At 53.2% G+C, this 12,631-nt stretch overlaps 1 protein-coding gene across 3 annotated transcripts in view; it reads right to left on the bottom strand.

The window, feature by feature from the left end:
- Positions 1-12,631, bottom strand: part of PTPRN2 (protein tyrosine phosphatase receptor type N2) — a 600,191-nt gene that overhangs the window by 528,021 nt on the left and 59,539 nt on the right. For all 3 annotated transcript variants that reach the window (XM_043464002.1, XM_043464001.1, XM_043463999.1), the window contains exon 2: positions 7,172-7,222. In XM_043464002.1, coding sequence (XP_043319937.1) covers positions 7,172-7,222 — 51 coding nt within the window. The remainder of the gene's footprint in view (positions 1-7,171; positions 7,223-12,631) is intronic.

Below are 12,631 nucleotides of genomic sequence, written 5' to 3' on the forward strand. Positions count from 1 at the left end.
CACAGTGCCTTGGGACTCCACAGCCTGCATCCACCAAGAAGCATCACACGCTGAGATCCCGGACGGACCCATGGACCCTGGACCTCGTAGGAGACGCTTTCCATAACTGGCACTTCAAGTTAACTTTCCCCACAGAACGCAGTAAACAGCCCTGGTTTGGACACAATGGAAAACATGCAAGTAGGTTTCACCTACTAGACAATTCATTATCGTCTCCTGTCTTTATAATTAAAGATTTTGAACAGTTAATTGGACTACCTGGTAAGTCAATCTAAAAACTGGTACAGAAGGAAGAAATAATATTTCAAGAGCATTTTAAGACACACACGCACCCCAAGCAGGGTGCTCCCCTCAAAGTTGGCATCCAGCTGGGAAACGGCAATGCCGCCTCCCATCTTCCCATCTTGATCCTCCATGGGGAGGACCCCTGGGTGGGGGACACCCCCAGCAGGCAACAGCTGAGGATGGGTAGGCAGGCGGGCAGTGGGCGCTGGGAAAGGGCGGGCTGCTGGGCTGAGGAGTGTGTCCAGCAGGGGGGCGTGTCCCTTGGAGGGCGTGTCCCGACAAGAGAGTGTGTCCTGCTGGAGGGCGTGTTCCTGGAGAGGCCTGGGGAGGGGAAGGCCCCAGAGGGACCATCTAACTGCCCCCTGGGATGAGCACTGATGGACAGCCGGGAGCGGCAGCAGCTGCCTGTGTGCCCTGGGAGCAGGGGACGCAGCAGGGACCTCGGACAGCACCCCAAATCTCCAAGCACACAGATGCACTCAGCGGGGCCGACGGAGTCCAGCAGTGGCGGCAGCACAGGCTAGGCAAGGCTGGTCGGCACTTTGCTGGGGAGTCTGGGATCAGGGCACTCACAACCGCCCTATGCAGCGTGGACCCTCAGGAGCTTGCCTCCTTAGACCCCCGACCACACTTTTACACACGGTATGTGCGTCCTCTCGCTGTTTCCTCAGGACAATAAAACACCCCCGTCTTCTCCAGGACTGGTTACTGTGGTGACAAAAACACACCCGATCCGACACGAGGGTCATACCAGACGTGCTGTGACCTCCCTGTGAGACGCAGAGAAGCGAGTCCTCAACCTCTGACACAGGGACATCTCTAGCCCCCCAGAAACGCCCGTCAGGATCAGTAAGAGGCGGCCCAGGTGCTCCCTGGGAATTCAGGGCCCGGGGCCGCTAAGGGGAGGGGAACGCAAGCCTGCCTCCTGCAAGGTGACCCAACAGCCACCCCAGAGGCGGAGACGGAGGAAAGCAGGGCACTTCCTGGGGCAGCTTCCTGGCTCCTGAGCTGAGATGCGAGGGTAGCCAGGAAAGCAGGAGTGAGAAGCCCGGTCTGCCCCTCCTGGCTCCCCTGCAGGAGCCGAGCCTGAGGGACAGCAGCAAAGGGTCCCTCAGAGCCCAGGGCGCCTGCGGGCACGCCGGCCGCGCGCGCGAGCGTGTGCGCATGCGCGTGGCAGCCGCTCAAATGGTGCTGCATCGATTGTAACTCATCTCCAGTCATTCATGTGAGGTTCAAAATTGCATTTTTTTCCTGTTAACATGCCAAATTAAATTCTGTTTCACACCGTTTAACTCAGTAATTAATCCCCATTCATTTCCGCTGAGTTGTGATTAACTGGGATCTGGGAGGGGAAGGAGCCTCCCAGCCACACACCTCTGGGCAGCTGTGGCTGGAGCCAGGTCCTGCCCGCAGAGCTGCGGACCCACACCATCCCCGCAGGAGACAGGTGAGGCCGTTCCGTGTGCTCAGTGCTAGATCTTTCTCACGGGGAAACGCCTGTCTGCGGTGACAACATTCCCACAGTGTGCCCCGGGCCAGCTCAGGCTCTCTGCAAACCTGCGGTGGGGGCCGAGCTCTCCCTCTGGGCCCAGGCGGCTGAGGCAAAAGCAGTCGCATCCCTACTCAGGGCTCATATCCCCACGCCGCCAAGGAGGGGCGCTTGTCCACCTGACGCTCTCCTTGGCCAGGACACAGCCTCTTCCCGGAGCCCCTCCTCTGCAGAAAGAGCAGGACACCATTGAGGACCCAGGACACAGCGAAGTGAGGAGATGAGACTGAAAGGCCGAGGACACGGCAGGAGAACGTACTTCCTTAGAGGAATCGCTTCTCTGATGCAGGCAGATGGACTCGCGGGACAGTTGGAAACTCCCCCAGGTTACAAATGCCACCCCTCCATCTGGGCAAACTGCAGACAGATGCACACAACTTCTCTCCCGTGATTCAGGAACGTTTCAAGGAAAACCCCTCTCAGAGGACGAGAGCAGCATGGATCAGAGACAGCAGCCGGGCTGCCCCAAACTGACAGACTTCCGAATATTCAGACCCTGCACTTCCTCCTGGTCCTTGGGGGCAAGTGACTGGTCTCATCTGCCATCTCCACCACAGTAAGCTCAGTCAGTGCTTTGTGGGGAGGTGGGCGGAGGAGGGGGCTGGCCCCCAGTCATCGTCTCCCAGCACAGGGGTCTCCTCAGATGCACCCTAGCATCTCACAAAGGCTGCTGCAGGAGCTGGACTCGCCTGAGCAGAGCGTGAGGATGGCCCACTGGTGAGAGTCAGACCCACAGGTTGGTCCCTACATCCTGCTGACAGAACAGTCCTTGAAAGGCCACATCCTCAACATCCCTAACCAAGCCTTGCAGCGCCGTGAACTTGAGATGTATCCAGGCAAGTTATCATCAAACTCTACCTCCTTGGAGTCTAGAAGCCCAGTCAGGGTATTATCACCAAGTGAAGAACCTGTAAGCCAACCGTTTCTCAGCACTGCTTTTATTACCTCAGCAGCGGAAGCCAAAACAGGAGTGTGACCTTCCTGAAAGAAGGTGGGGACGGTTATCACAAGGCAGATTTTCTGAAGCCATTCCATGGGAACCCCATCAAGCTTCAAAGTCAGCCTTCAGAGCTGGTGGGTGGGGAACACCAGGCAACCCCTCCGCACGCTGCTCTGCCCAGAGCCGGCAGCCGCCAGGGCCGAGTCCCGAGCCTCCGCCCACAGCCTGGGGTGTCTGGACCACACGGCCTCGCCAGGCTCCCGGGTGGCCCATGATTCAGACCACATCGATTTTGTTGCTCCAACCTAATCTGTTATTCAGACTGTCTGTAGTTTTTCATAGTCTCCAAGTTGTCAAATTAAAGCTCCTTACTATTCTGGTTTTCCAGTGCAATAGAACAGAATAGCCCCGTTCATCAAACTTGCCGAGACATGCTGGGTGCACAGCAGGTCACAGCAGCAGCTGACAAACTCAACCTGTAGTCACCGAACATTAACATGGAAAAAAGTGTTCTGAGAGCTTCCAACAAAGTTACTGATTTAGTCTGCTTCTCTTGAGAAAGCTTCAGCAGGAAACGAAGAAAGCGGGGATAGAGGGAGGAAGAATGGTCCTTCAAAGACCTGGTGGTCTGTGCCCTGAGGACCGGAGGCCGCGCTTCCGAGACCCTGGAAAGGCCGACTCGAGAAGAAGGCGGGTGGCCTAAGAGCTGACCCAGGCTCCTCCTGGCTTGGAGGCCCTGCCAGCCGGGCCCATGAACGGCTGCCATGGGATGGACGCTGTTCCATGAGCCGGGCGGCTGTCCCGGAGGCGCCTCCCAGTCCCAGCCTCTGCTGCTCCTCTCCTGGGCCCTGCAGCTCATAACCGGAGTTGGGGAGCTGTTCCCTGCCCAGGTTCTTGTCCCGTTACCACTCCAGTGCCAGCCCCAACTGAAGACAATCTGTCCTCCTGCCCGCCCACCTCACACACCCAGCACATTTCTGCTGAGAAGATCCTCCCTGCAGCCAGAACAGGATCCGTGGCTCCCCCAGGCCTTCCCTGACCGGGAGCTGGGGGCTGGGCCTCTCAGAATCAGCTCAGCAGATGCTGCAACATCTTTATTAGATGAGTCTTATTATAAAAGTAACACAGGACTGCTTTAATAAACGAAGGGATGCCAAGGGACTTCAATGTCCGTTGATGCCCCCCTACACACCCCCGGCCAGGCTAAGCCCCACAGCCCCCGCCCCCCGGAGCCAGAGAGCCAGGCCAGCACCTTCCATCCTTGCTTGCTGCTGTCCCCTCGCTCGGCCAGGCCTGAGCGGGCCCTCAGCTGGGCCGGAGGGATAGCAAACACCGGCCGTCTCCACAAGTCAAGGCCTGCGTTTACACTTGAACTGCGTTCCGTTTCCACATAACTCAGCTATTCTGTTATATAACGTCAGTGTCCTTCACGCCAGGGAGGCGAGCGGAGGTTCGGGGGAAGGAAAGCGACGGCTGCAGGCCTGCTCCCCGTCGGGGACAGAGGGGGGCCGCGGAGCTGCAGCTTTCATGCTGCCGGTCCACCCGAGCCTCCAATCACATTAACACACACACCTGTTTCTTTTAGAATCCAACTTCACCAAGTCAGGGCAGATGACTCGTTTTTTAAAGAAATTATTTTTTCAAAAGCTGCCTCCAGATAAAAACTTCATGAGGCACCGCGCTGGGGCCCAGCGACAGGCCCGCCCGCGCGGCTGTGGTGAGGAGGCGCTCAGGTCGGCCAACGCGCGACGGCCCGACCCGGGAGACCTCCCGTCACACAGCTGCCGCAGCACTTCCTCCAACCCAGGTCACCACTCGCCACAATCTGCACAGTTCAGTTCAGTTCAGTCACTCAGTCGTGTCCGACTCTTTGCGACCCCATGAATCGCAGCACGCCAGGCCTCCCTGTCCATCACCAACGCCCAGAGCTTACTCAAACTCATGTCCATAGATTCGGTGATGCCATCCAGCCATCTCATCCTCTGTCGTCCCCTTCTCCTCCTGCCTTCAATCTTTCCCAGCCTCAGGGTATTTTCAAATGAGTCAGCTCTTTGCATCAGGTGGCCAAAGTACTGGAGTTTCAGCTTCAGCGTCAGTCCCTCCAATGAACACCCAGGACAGATCTCCTTTAGGATGGACTGGTTGGATCTCCTTGCAGTCCAAGGGACTCTCAAGAGTCTTCTCCAACACCACAGTTCAAAAGCATCAATTCTTCGGCGCTCAGCTTTCTTCACAGTCCAACTCTCACATCCATACATGACCACTGGAAAAACTATAGCCTTGACTAGACAGACCTTTGTTGGCAAAGTAATGTCTCTGCTTTTTAATATGCTATCTAGGTTGGTCATAACTTTCCTTCCAAGGAGTAAGCATCTTTTAATTTCATGGCTGCAGTCACCATCTGCAATGATTTTGGAGCCCCAAAAAATAAAGTCTGACACTGTTTCCACTGTTTCCCCATCTGTTTGCCATGAAATGATGGGACCGGATGCCATGATCTTAGTTTTCTGAATGCTGAGCTTTAAGCCAACTTTTTCACTCTCCTCTTTCACTTTCACCAAGAGGCTCTTCAGTTCTTCTTCACTTTCTGCCATAAGGGTGGTGTCATCTGCATATCTGAGGTTATTGATATTTCTCCTGGCAATCTTGATTCCAGCTTGTGCTTCCTCCAGCCCAGGGTTTCTCATGATGCACTCTGCATATAAGTTAAATGAGCAGGGTGACAATATACAGCCTTGACGTACTCCTTTTCCTATTTGGAACCAGTCTGTTGTTCCATGTCCAGTTCTAACTGTTGCTTCCTGACCTGTATATGCGTTTCTCAAGAGGCAGGTCAGGTGGTCTGATATTCCCATCTCTTTCAGAATTTTCCACAGTTTATTGTGCTCCACAGAGTCAAAGGCTTTGGCATAGTCAATAAAGCAGAAATAGATGTTTTTCTGGAACTCTCTTGCTTTTTCGATGATGACTGGTGATAGAAGCAAGGTCTGATGCTGTAAAGATTGCATAGGAACCTGGAATGTTAGGTCCATGAATCAAGGCAAATTAGAAGTGGTCAAACAGGAGATGGCAAGAGTGAACGTCAACATTCTAGGAATCAGCAAACTAAAATGGACTGGAATGGGTGAATTTAACTCAGATGACCATTATATCTACTACTGTGGGCAGGAATCCCTTAGAAGAAATGGAGTAGCCATCATGGTCAACAAAAGAGTCTGAAATGCAGTACTTGGATGCAATCTCAATGCAATCTCAAAAATGCAATCTCTGTTCATTTCCAAGGCAAACCATTCAATATCACGGTAATCTAAGGCTATGTCCCAACCAGTAACGCTGAAGAAGCTGAAGTTGAATGGTTCTATGAAGACCTACAAGACCTTCTAGAACTAACACCCAAAAACGATGTCCTTTTCATTATAGGGGACTGGAATGCAAAAGTAGGAAGTCAGGAAACACCTGGAGTAACAGGCACGTTTGGCCTTGGAGCACGGAATGAAGCAGGGCAGAGGCTAATAGAGTTTTGCCAAGAGAACGCACTGGTCATAGCAAACACCCTCTTCCAACAACACAAGAGAAGACTCTGCACATGGACATCACCAGATGGTCAACACCGAAATCAGACTGATTATACTGTTTGCAGCCAAAGATGGAGAAGCTCTATACAGTCAGCAAAAACAAGACCAGGAGCTGACTGTGGCTCAGATCATGAACTCCTTGTTGCCAAATTCAGACTTAAATTGAAGAAATTAGGGAGAACCACTAGACCATTCAGGTATGACCTAAATCTGCACAGAGTCCCCCCCAAAAAGAACGAACACAAAACAGAGCCATCCAGCACGTCGGCGTGGTCCCCAGGACACGTTCGCCGCGGGGACGCACACACAGCTGTCCCAGCCCTGCATCCACAGGCTCCGAGCAGGACTTTCTCGCCAGGACACTGGCCTAGCCGCCCCTGGATCTAGGCCTGCAGGCCCTCGACAGCGTGCTGGGGTGCCCAGCAGACACAAGCCAGCTCGGAGGCGGCAGGGCAGAGGCTGGACTGGACCAAAGGGTCCCGGAGGCACGTCCCACTCGTGGGCTCCGCCTGCAGGCCCCTGGTGGCACAGAGAGCTGGGTGGGGCCAGGACGCCCGCGCCAGGTGGGGAGGACACGGCGGGAGGCAGGCAGGGACAGAGCCCACCCTGCAAACACTTACGGTGGGGGAGAGGCGACCCTGCCTCACACCAGGCCTGGGGCCCCGCATGCAGAGGGCTTGGCGGGTGCTCTGGCCTAACCCCCGTCAGTGCCTGAGGTGCCGAGGTCAATGCACGTGCTCAGAAGACTCAAACATGAGCCCACCCAGGACCCCGCTCCACATAGTAAAGCCAGCCTTGGGGTCACCGTGGGCTGGCACTTACCATTCACACAGGTTTCAGCGGGTCTGCAGAGGCCATCCTCAAACAAGCAGCCTGGGAGGAAAAACAGAGGAGAAAAAGTCAGAGCCTCAGTGCACCATGGGCTGTGGCCCTGCTGGCCCTGGAGCCCAGGGGCCGCATGACGCTGGGGGCCTGCTTCGGTGAGAGGACGCTGGGCATTTGGAAGCCAGGCCCCTCGCCCCTGGCTCGAGTCGGGGGAGGGAATGAAGCAGGGCTGGCTCTCCCCGGGAGGATGACCAGTCATCCTGTCCCCCTCCTGCTGGGAGGCAGTGGTGAGCCCGTCGGGGGCACCTCCATGGCAAGCTCCCCACGGGGCCAGGCCCATGGTGCTCTGCACGCAACGTCACCCAGGTAGCACCTCTGGGTCCTCTGTCAAACCCCCGTGCCTAACGCCCACAGCATCACCGAGGCGTCACCAGGGCATACGGACCCCAGAGGCGGACAGAGGGAGGCCCGTGTGCTCCGTACAGAGACCAGACAGGAGGCAAGGAAAGTGCTTACCCACAAGCGGGGCAGGGGAAGGGCATGGAGGGAGACGTCCTGCCCTGTATCCAGGGACACCTGAAATGTACCCTCAGTGCCTGCTGTGGCCAGTCAGGAGGATGTGAACAACGGGAACAGCACTCAGAGAGATCCTTAGGGTGCCCCAGGCATAGTCACACCTGCTCCAGCAGGAGACAACAAAAGCCAGATGGTTCCTGGGTACACACATCCCTTCAGAAGCATAAAGCCTCTGCTGCTGTGTCTCCAGCTGACAGATCCTACTCAGCCACTAAGACTCAAGTCCACAGTCACCCAGGGAGACACCCTTGACTAGGCTGGTCAGTTGTTTCGGTCTGGGCGTCCACTGCAGGACTCTCCACATTGCGCTGTGATGTCAGCCCAAGGGCAAAACGTCTCTGAGCATGAGACTCAAGGTGAGGAACCGCAGAGATGTGTCTTCTTATCCTCACCATTTCCGGAGCAGCTACCCCTGTGTCTGGCGAAGGGCAGATGCTCACGAGTTAACAGAAGGGTGACGGAGGAGGACAAGGAGAAGGCAGCTACTAGTTACAGGGAGATCCACCCCCGGGGGCCCTGTAAAGTCTGCGGTCATTAATTTCCTCACAAGGGAATCGCTCTGAAATCCCACAGCTGGAGAACTCATTCCCCCGACAGATGTGGACTGAGGAAGGCCCAGATCTGCAGAGGAGGCAAAGCATGGTCCCAGGGCCAAGGGCGCGAGTCTCACAGAGGGCGGAACTGCCCACACTCACAAGAATAAAGGAGTCCCACCCGCCCTGTGACAGCTTTACACGCCCGCTCTTACAGCCCCTCTGCCTCAGAGGAGAAGCTCTTGGAGGGAGGCCCTGGGCACAGACGCGCAGTGAGCCGGATGCTGCCCGGGGCCCAAGCTCCAAGCAGAGCTCCATCCTCCTGAAATACCAAACCTCGTGAGAAACAGCATTTCCTTCTCAGTCCAGTCTCAGCACACGCCTTCACCGCCTCCCTCATCCATGCACAGACCCCTGCGCCCAGTCCCCTCTTCTCAGAGTTCCTCTCTACCTGCAGAGCCCAGCGAAGCGGAGGAGAGGATACTGTGGGAGGAAGCCAGTGAATGCCTCCACCTGCCCAGAGGCAGTGGGCACAGGGAAGCCTAGGAGACTGACTCTGCTCTGCTTTCCCCCAAAGTAGTGACCCTGAGGGGGTCCCTCGGCTCCTCTGGTCTTGGCACTGTGAGCAGTGAAATCAGGCCAGGGTAGCTGACCTCCACCCCACGTCCAAGGACACCAGAGGAGCCCCAAAGAGACCGCAGGAGGGGCACAATCACATTAAAAGTCAAATACCATACCCGCCGGGTGGGTGACCCACAAACTGAAGACCAGTAATGTCAAAGAAGTTCTCACACTGTTGCAAAGGTTCTACACCCCTCATCAGACTTCTCAAGCTGCGGATCCAGCCAAGGGACTGGGAAGACCCAGGGAATCTGACTTGGAAGAATAGTGGCATTTGATTACAGAACTTCCACAGGACTGGGGGAAACAGAGACTCTTGGAAGGAACAAACAAAACCAAATGCACACCAGGACCCAGGGGAAAAGAGCAGTGATGCACAAGAGCCTGCCCCAGGCCTGCCTGTGAGTGCGAGGGTCTCCTGCAGAGGCACAGGTCGACGGCGGCCTGCAACAGGGTAGGGGCACGGGCGGCCTCAGTCCTGGGAGGTGCGTGTCGACGTAAGTCCTTTAGGAGGCCGCCACTGAGCCCTACCACAGAGCTGTGGACTCCAGGACTGGGCTGCCTCGAGCCAAACAACTAACAGGGAGACCCCACCAATCAGCAGACACGTGGAATAAAGATTTATGGAGCGTGGCCCTGCCAATCAGAATAAGATCGAGTTTTCCCCACAGCCAGTCCCTCCCATCAGGAAACGTGCATAAGCCATTAATCCTCATCCATCAGAGGGCAGACAGAAGCAGCAAGAACTACAATTCCACAGCCTCCAGAAGGAAAACCACAATCAGAAAGCTAACCAGAATGATCACATGGACCACAGCTTTGTGCAACTCAATGAGGTTGTGAGCCATGCTGTGCGGGGACACCCAAGACACACAGGTCACGGAGGAGAGTTTCTGATAAAACGTGGTCCACTGGAGGAGGGGATGCAAACCACCCCCGTATTCCTGCCTCAAGAACCCCAGGAACAGTATGAAAAGGCAAAAAGACAGGACACCAGAGGTGAGCCCCTCAGGTCAGTTGGTGTGCAATAGGCTGGTGGGGAGAGCAGAGAAATAGCCCTGGAAAGAATGAAGAGGCTGGCCCAAAGCAGAAACAATGCTCAGTTGTCTGGTGGTTAAAGTCCAATGCTATAAAGAGCAATATTGCACAGGAACCTGGAATGTTAGGATCATGAACCAAGATAAACTGGACATGGTCCAGCAGGAGATGACAAGAGTGAACATCAATATCTTAGGAATCAGTGAACTAAAATCGACGGGAATGAGCAATTTTAATTCAGATGACCATTATATCTACTACTGTGGGCAAGAATCCCTTGGAGTAGTCCTCATAGGCAACAAGAGAGTCCAAAATGCAGCATTTGGGCAGAATCTCAAAAACAACAGAATGATCTCTGTTCATTTCCAAGGCAAACCATTCAGCATCACAGTGATCCAAGTCTATGTCCCAATCACTGATGTCAAAGAAGCTGAAGTTGACCAGTTTTATGAAGACCTACAACACTTTCTAGAACTAACAAAAAAGATATCCTTTTCATCACAGGGGACTGGAAGGCAGAAGCAGGAAGTCAGAGAGAGCCGGAGTAACAGACAAGTCCTGCTGGCTCAGACGGTCAAGAGTCTGCCTGCAATGTGGGAGACCCGGGTTCAATCCCTGGGTCGGGAAGATCCCCTGCAGAAGGAAATAGCAACCCACTCCAGTATTCTTGCCTGGAAAATCCCATGGACGGAGGAGCCTGACAGGCTACAGTCCGTGGGACTGCAAAGAGTTGGACACGACTGAGTGACTTCACTTTGGCCTTGGAGTACAAAATGCAGCAGGGCTAAGGCTAACAGTTTTGCCAAGAGAACACACCGGTCATGGCACACACCCTTTTCCAACAACACAAGAGACTACACATGGACATCACCAGATGGTCAGTACCAAAATCAGATTGATTATATTATTTGCAGCCGAAGATGGAGAAGCTCTATACAGTCAGCAAAAACAAGACCAGAAGCTGACTGTGGCTCAGATCATCAGCTCCTTATTGCAAAATCTAGACTACAATGGAAGAAAGTAGGGAAAAGCACTAGGCCATTCAGGAATGACCTATCAAAACCCTTACCATTATACAGTGAAAATGAGAAACAGATTTAAGGGATTATGTCTGGTAGACAAGGTGCCTGAAGAACTATGGGCAGAGGTTCGTAACACTACACATTCAGTTCAGTTCAGTCGGTCAGTCGTGTCTGACTCTTTGCGACTCCATGAACCGCAGCACGCCAGGCCTCCCTGTCCATCTCCCAGCTACTGGAGTTTACTCAAACTCATGGCCATCAAGTTGGTGATGCCATCCAGCCATCTCACCCTCTGTCCCCTTCTTCTCCTGCCCCCCAATCCCTCCCAGCATCAGGTTCTTTTCCAATGAGTCAGCTCTTCACATCAGGTGGCCAAAGTATTGGAGTTTCAGCTTCAGCATCAGTCCTTCCAATGAACACCCAGGACTGATCTCCTTCTGGATGGACTGGTTGGATCTCCTTGCAGTCCAAGGGACTCTCAAGAGTCTTCTCCAACACCACAGTTCAAAAGCATCAATTCTTCTGTGCTCAGCTTTCTTTAAAGTCCAACTCTCACATCCATACATGACCACTGGAGAAACCATAGCCTGACTAGATGGACCTTTGTTGGCAAAGTAATGTCTCTGCTTTTTAATATGCTGTCGAGGTTGGTCATAACTTTCCTTCCAAGGAGTGAGCATCTTTTAATTTCATGGCTGCAATCACCATCTGCAGTGATTTTGGAAGGGCAGTGACCAAAACCATCCCAAAAGGAAAAAAAATGCAAAAAGGCAAAGTGGTTGTCTGAGGAGGCCTTACAAATAGCTGAGAAAAGAAGAGAAGTGAAAGGCAAAGGAGAAAAGGAAAGATACACTCAACTGAATGCAGCGTTCCAGAGAATATCAAGGAGAGATAAGAAAGTCTTCTTAAGTGAACAAGGCAAAGAAATAGAAAATAATAGAATGGAAAAGACTAGAGATCTCTTCAAGAAAAGATACCAAGGGAACATTTCATGCAAAGATGGGCACAATAAAGGACAGAAATGGTATGAACCTAACAGAAGTAGAAAATATTAAGAAGAGGTGTCAAGGATACACAGAAAAACTATACAAAAAAGATCTTCATGACCCAGATAATCACGATGGTGTGATCACTCACCTAGAGCCAGACACCCTGGAATGCAAAGTCAAGTGGGCCTTAGGAAGCATCACTACAAACAAAGCTAGTTGAAGTGATGGAATTCTACTGAGCTATTCCAAATCCTAAAAGATGATGCTGTGAAAGTGCTGCACTCAATACGCCAGCAAATTTGGAAACCTCAGCAGTAGCCACAGGAATGGAAAAGGTCATTCTAATCCCAAAGAAACAATGCCAAAGAATGTTCAAACTACCGCACAATTGCACTCCTCTCACACACTAACAAAGTAATGCTCAAAATTCTCCAAGTGAGGCTTCAACGGTACGTAAACCAAGAACTTCCAGACGTTCAATCTGGATTTAGAAAAGGCAGAGGAACCAGAGATCAAATTGCCAACATCCATTGGATCGTAGAAAAATCAAGGGAATTCCAAAAAAGCATCTACTTCTGCTTCATTGACTATGCTAAATCCTTTGACTGTGTGGATCACAACAAACTGAAAAATTTTTAAAGAGCTGGGAATATCAGGCCACCTGACCTGCCTCCTGAG

This window comes from Cervus canadensis, chromosome 3 (genome assembly GCF_019320065.1).
Source record: "Cervus canadensis isolate Bull #8, Minnesota chromosome 3, ASM1932006v1, whole genome shotgun sequence".
NCBI lineage: Eukaryota > Metazoa > Chordata > Mammalia > Artiodactyla > Cervidae > Cervus > Cervus canadensis.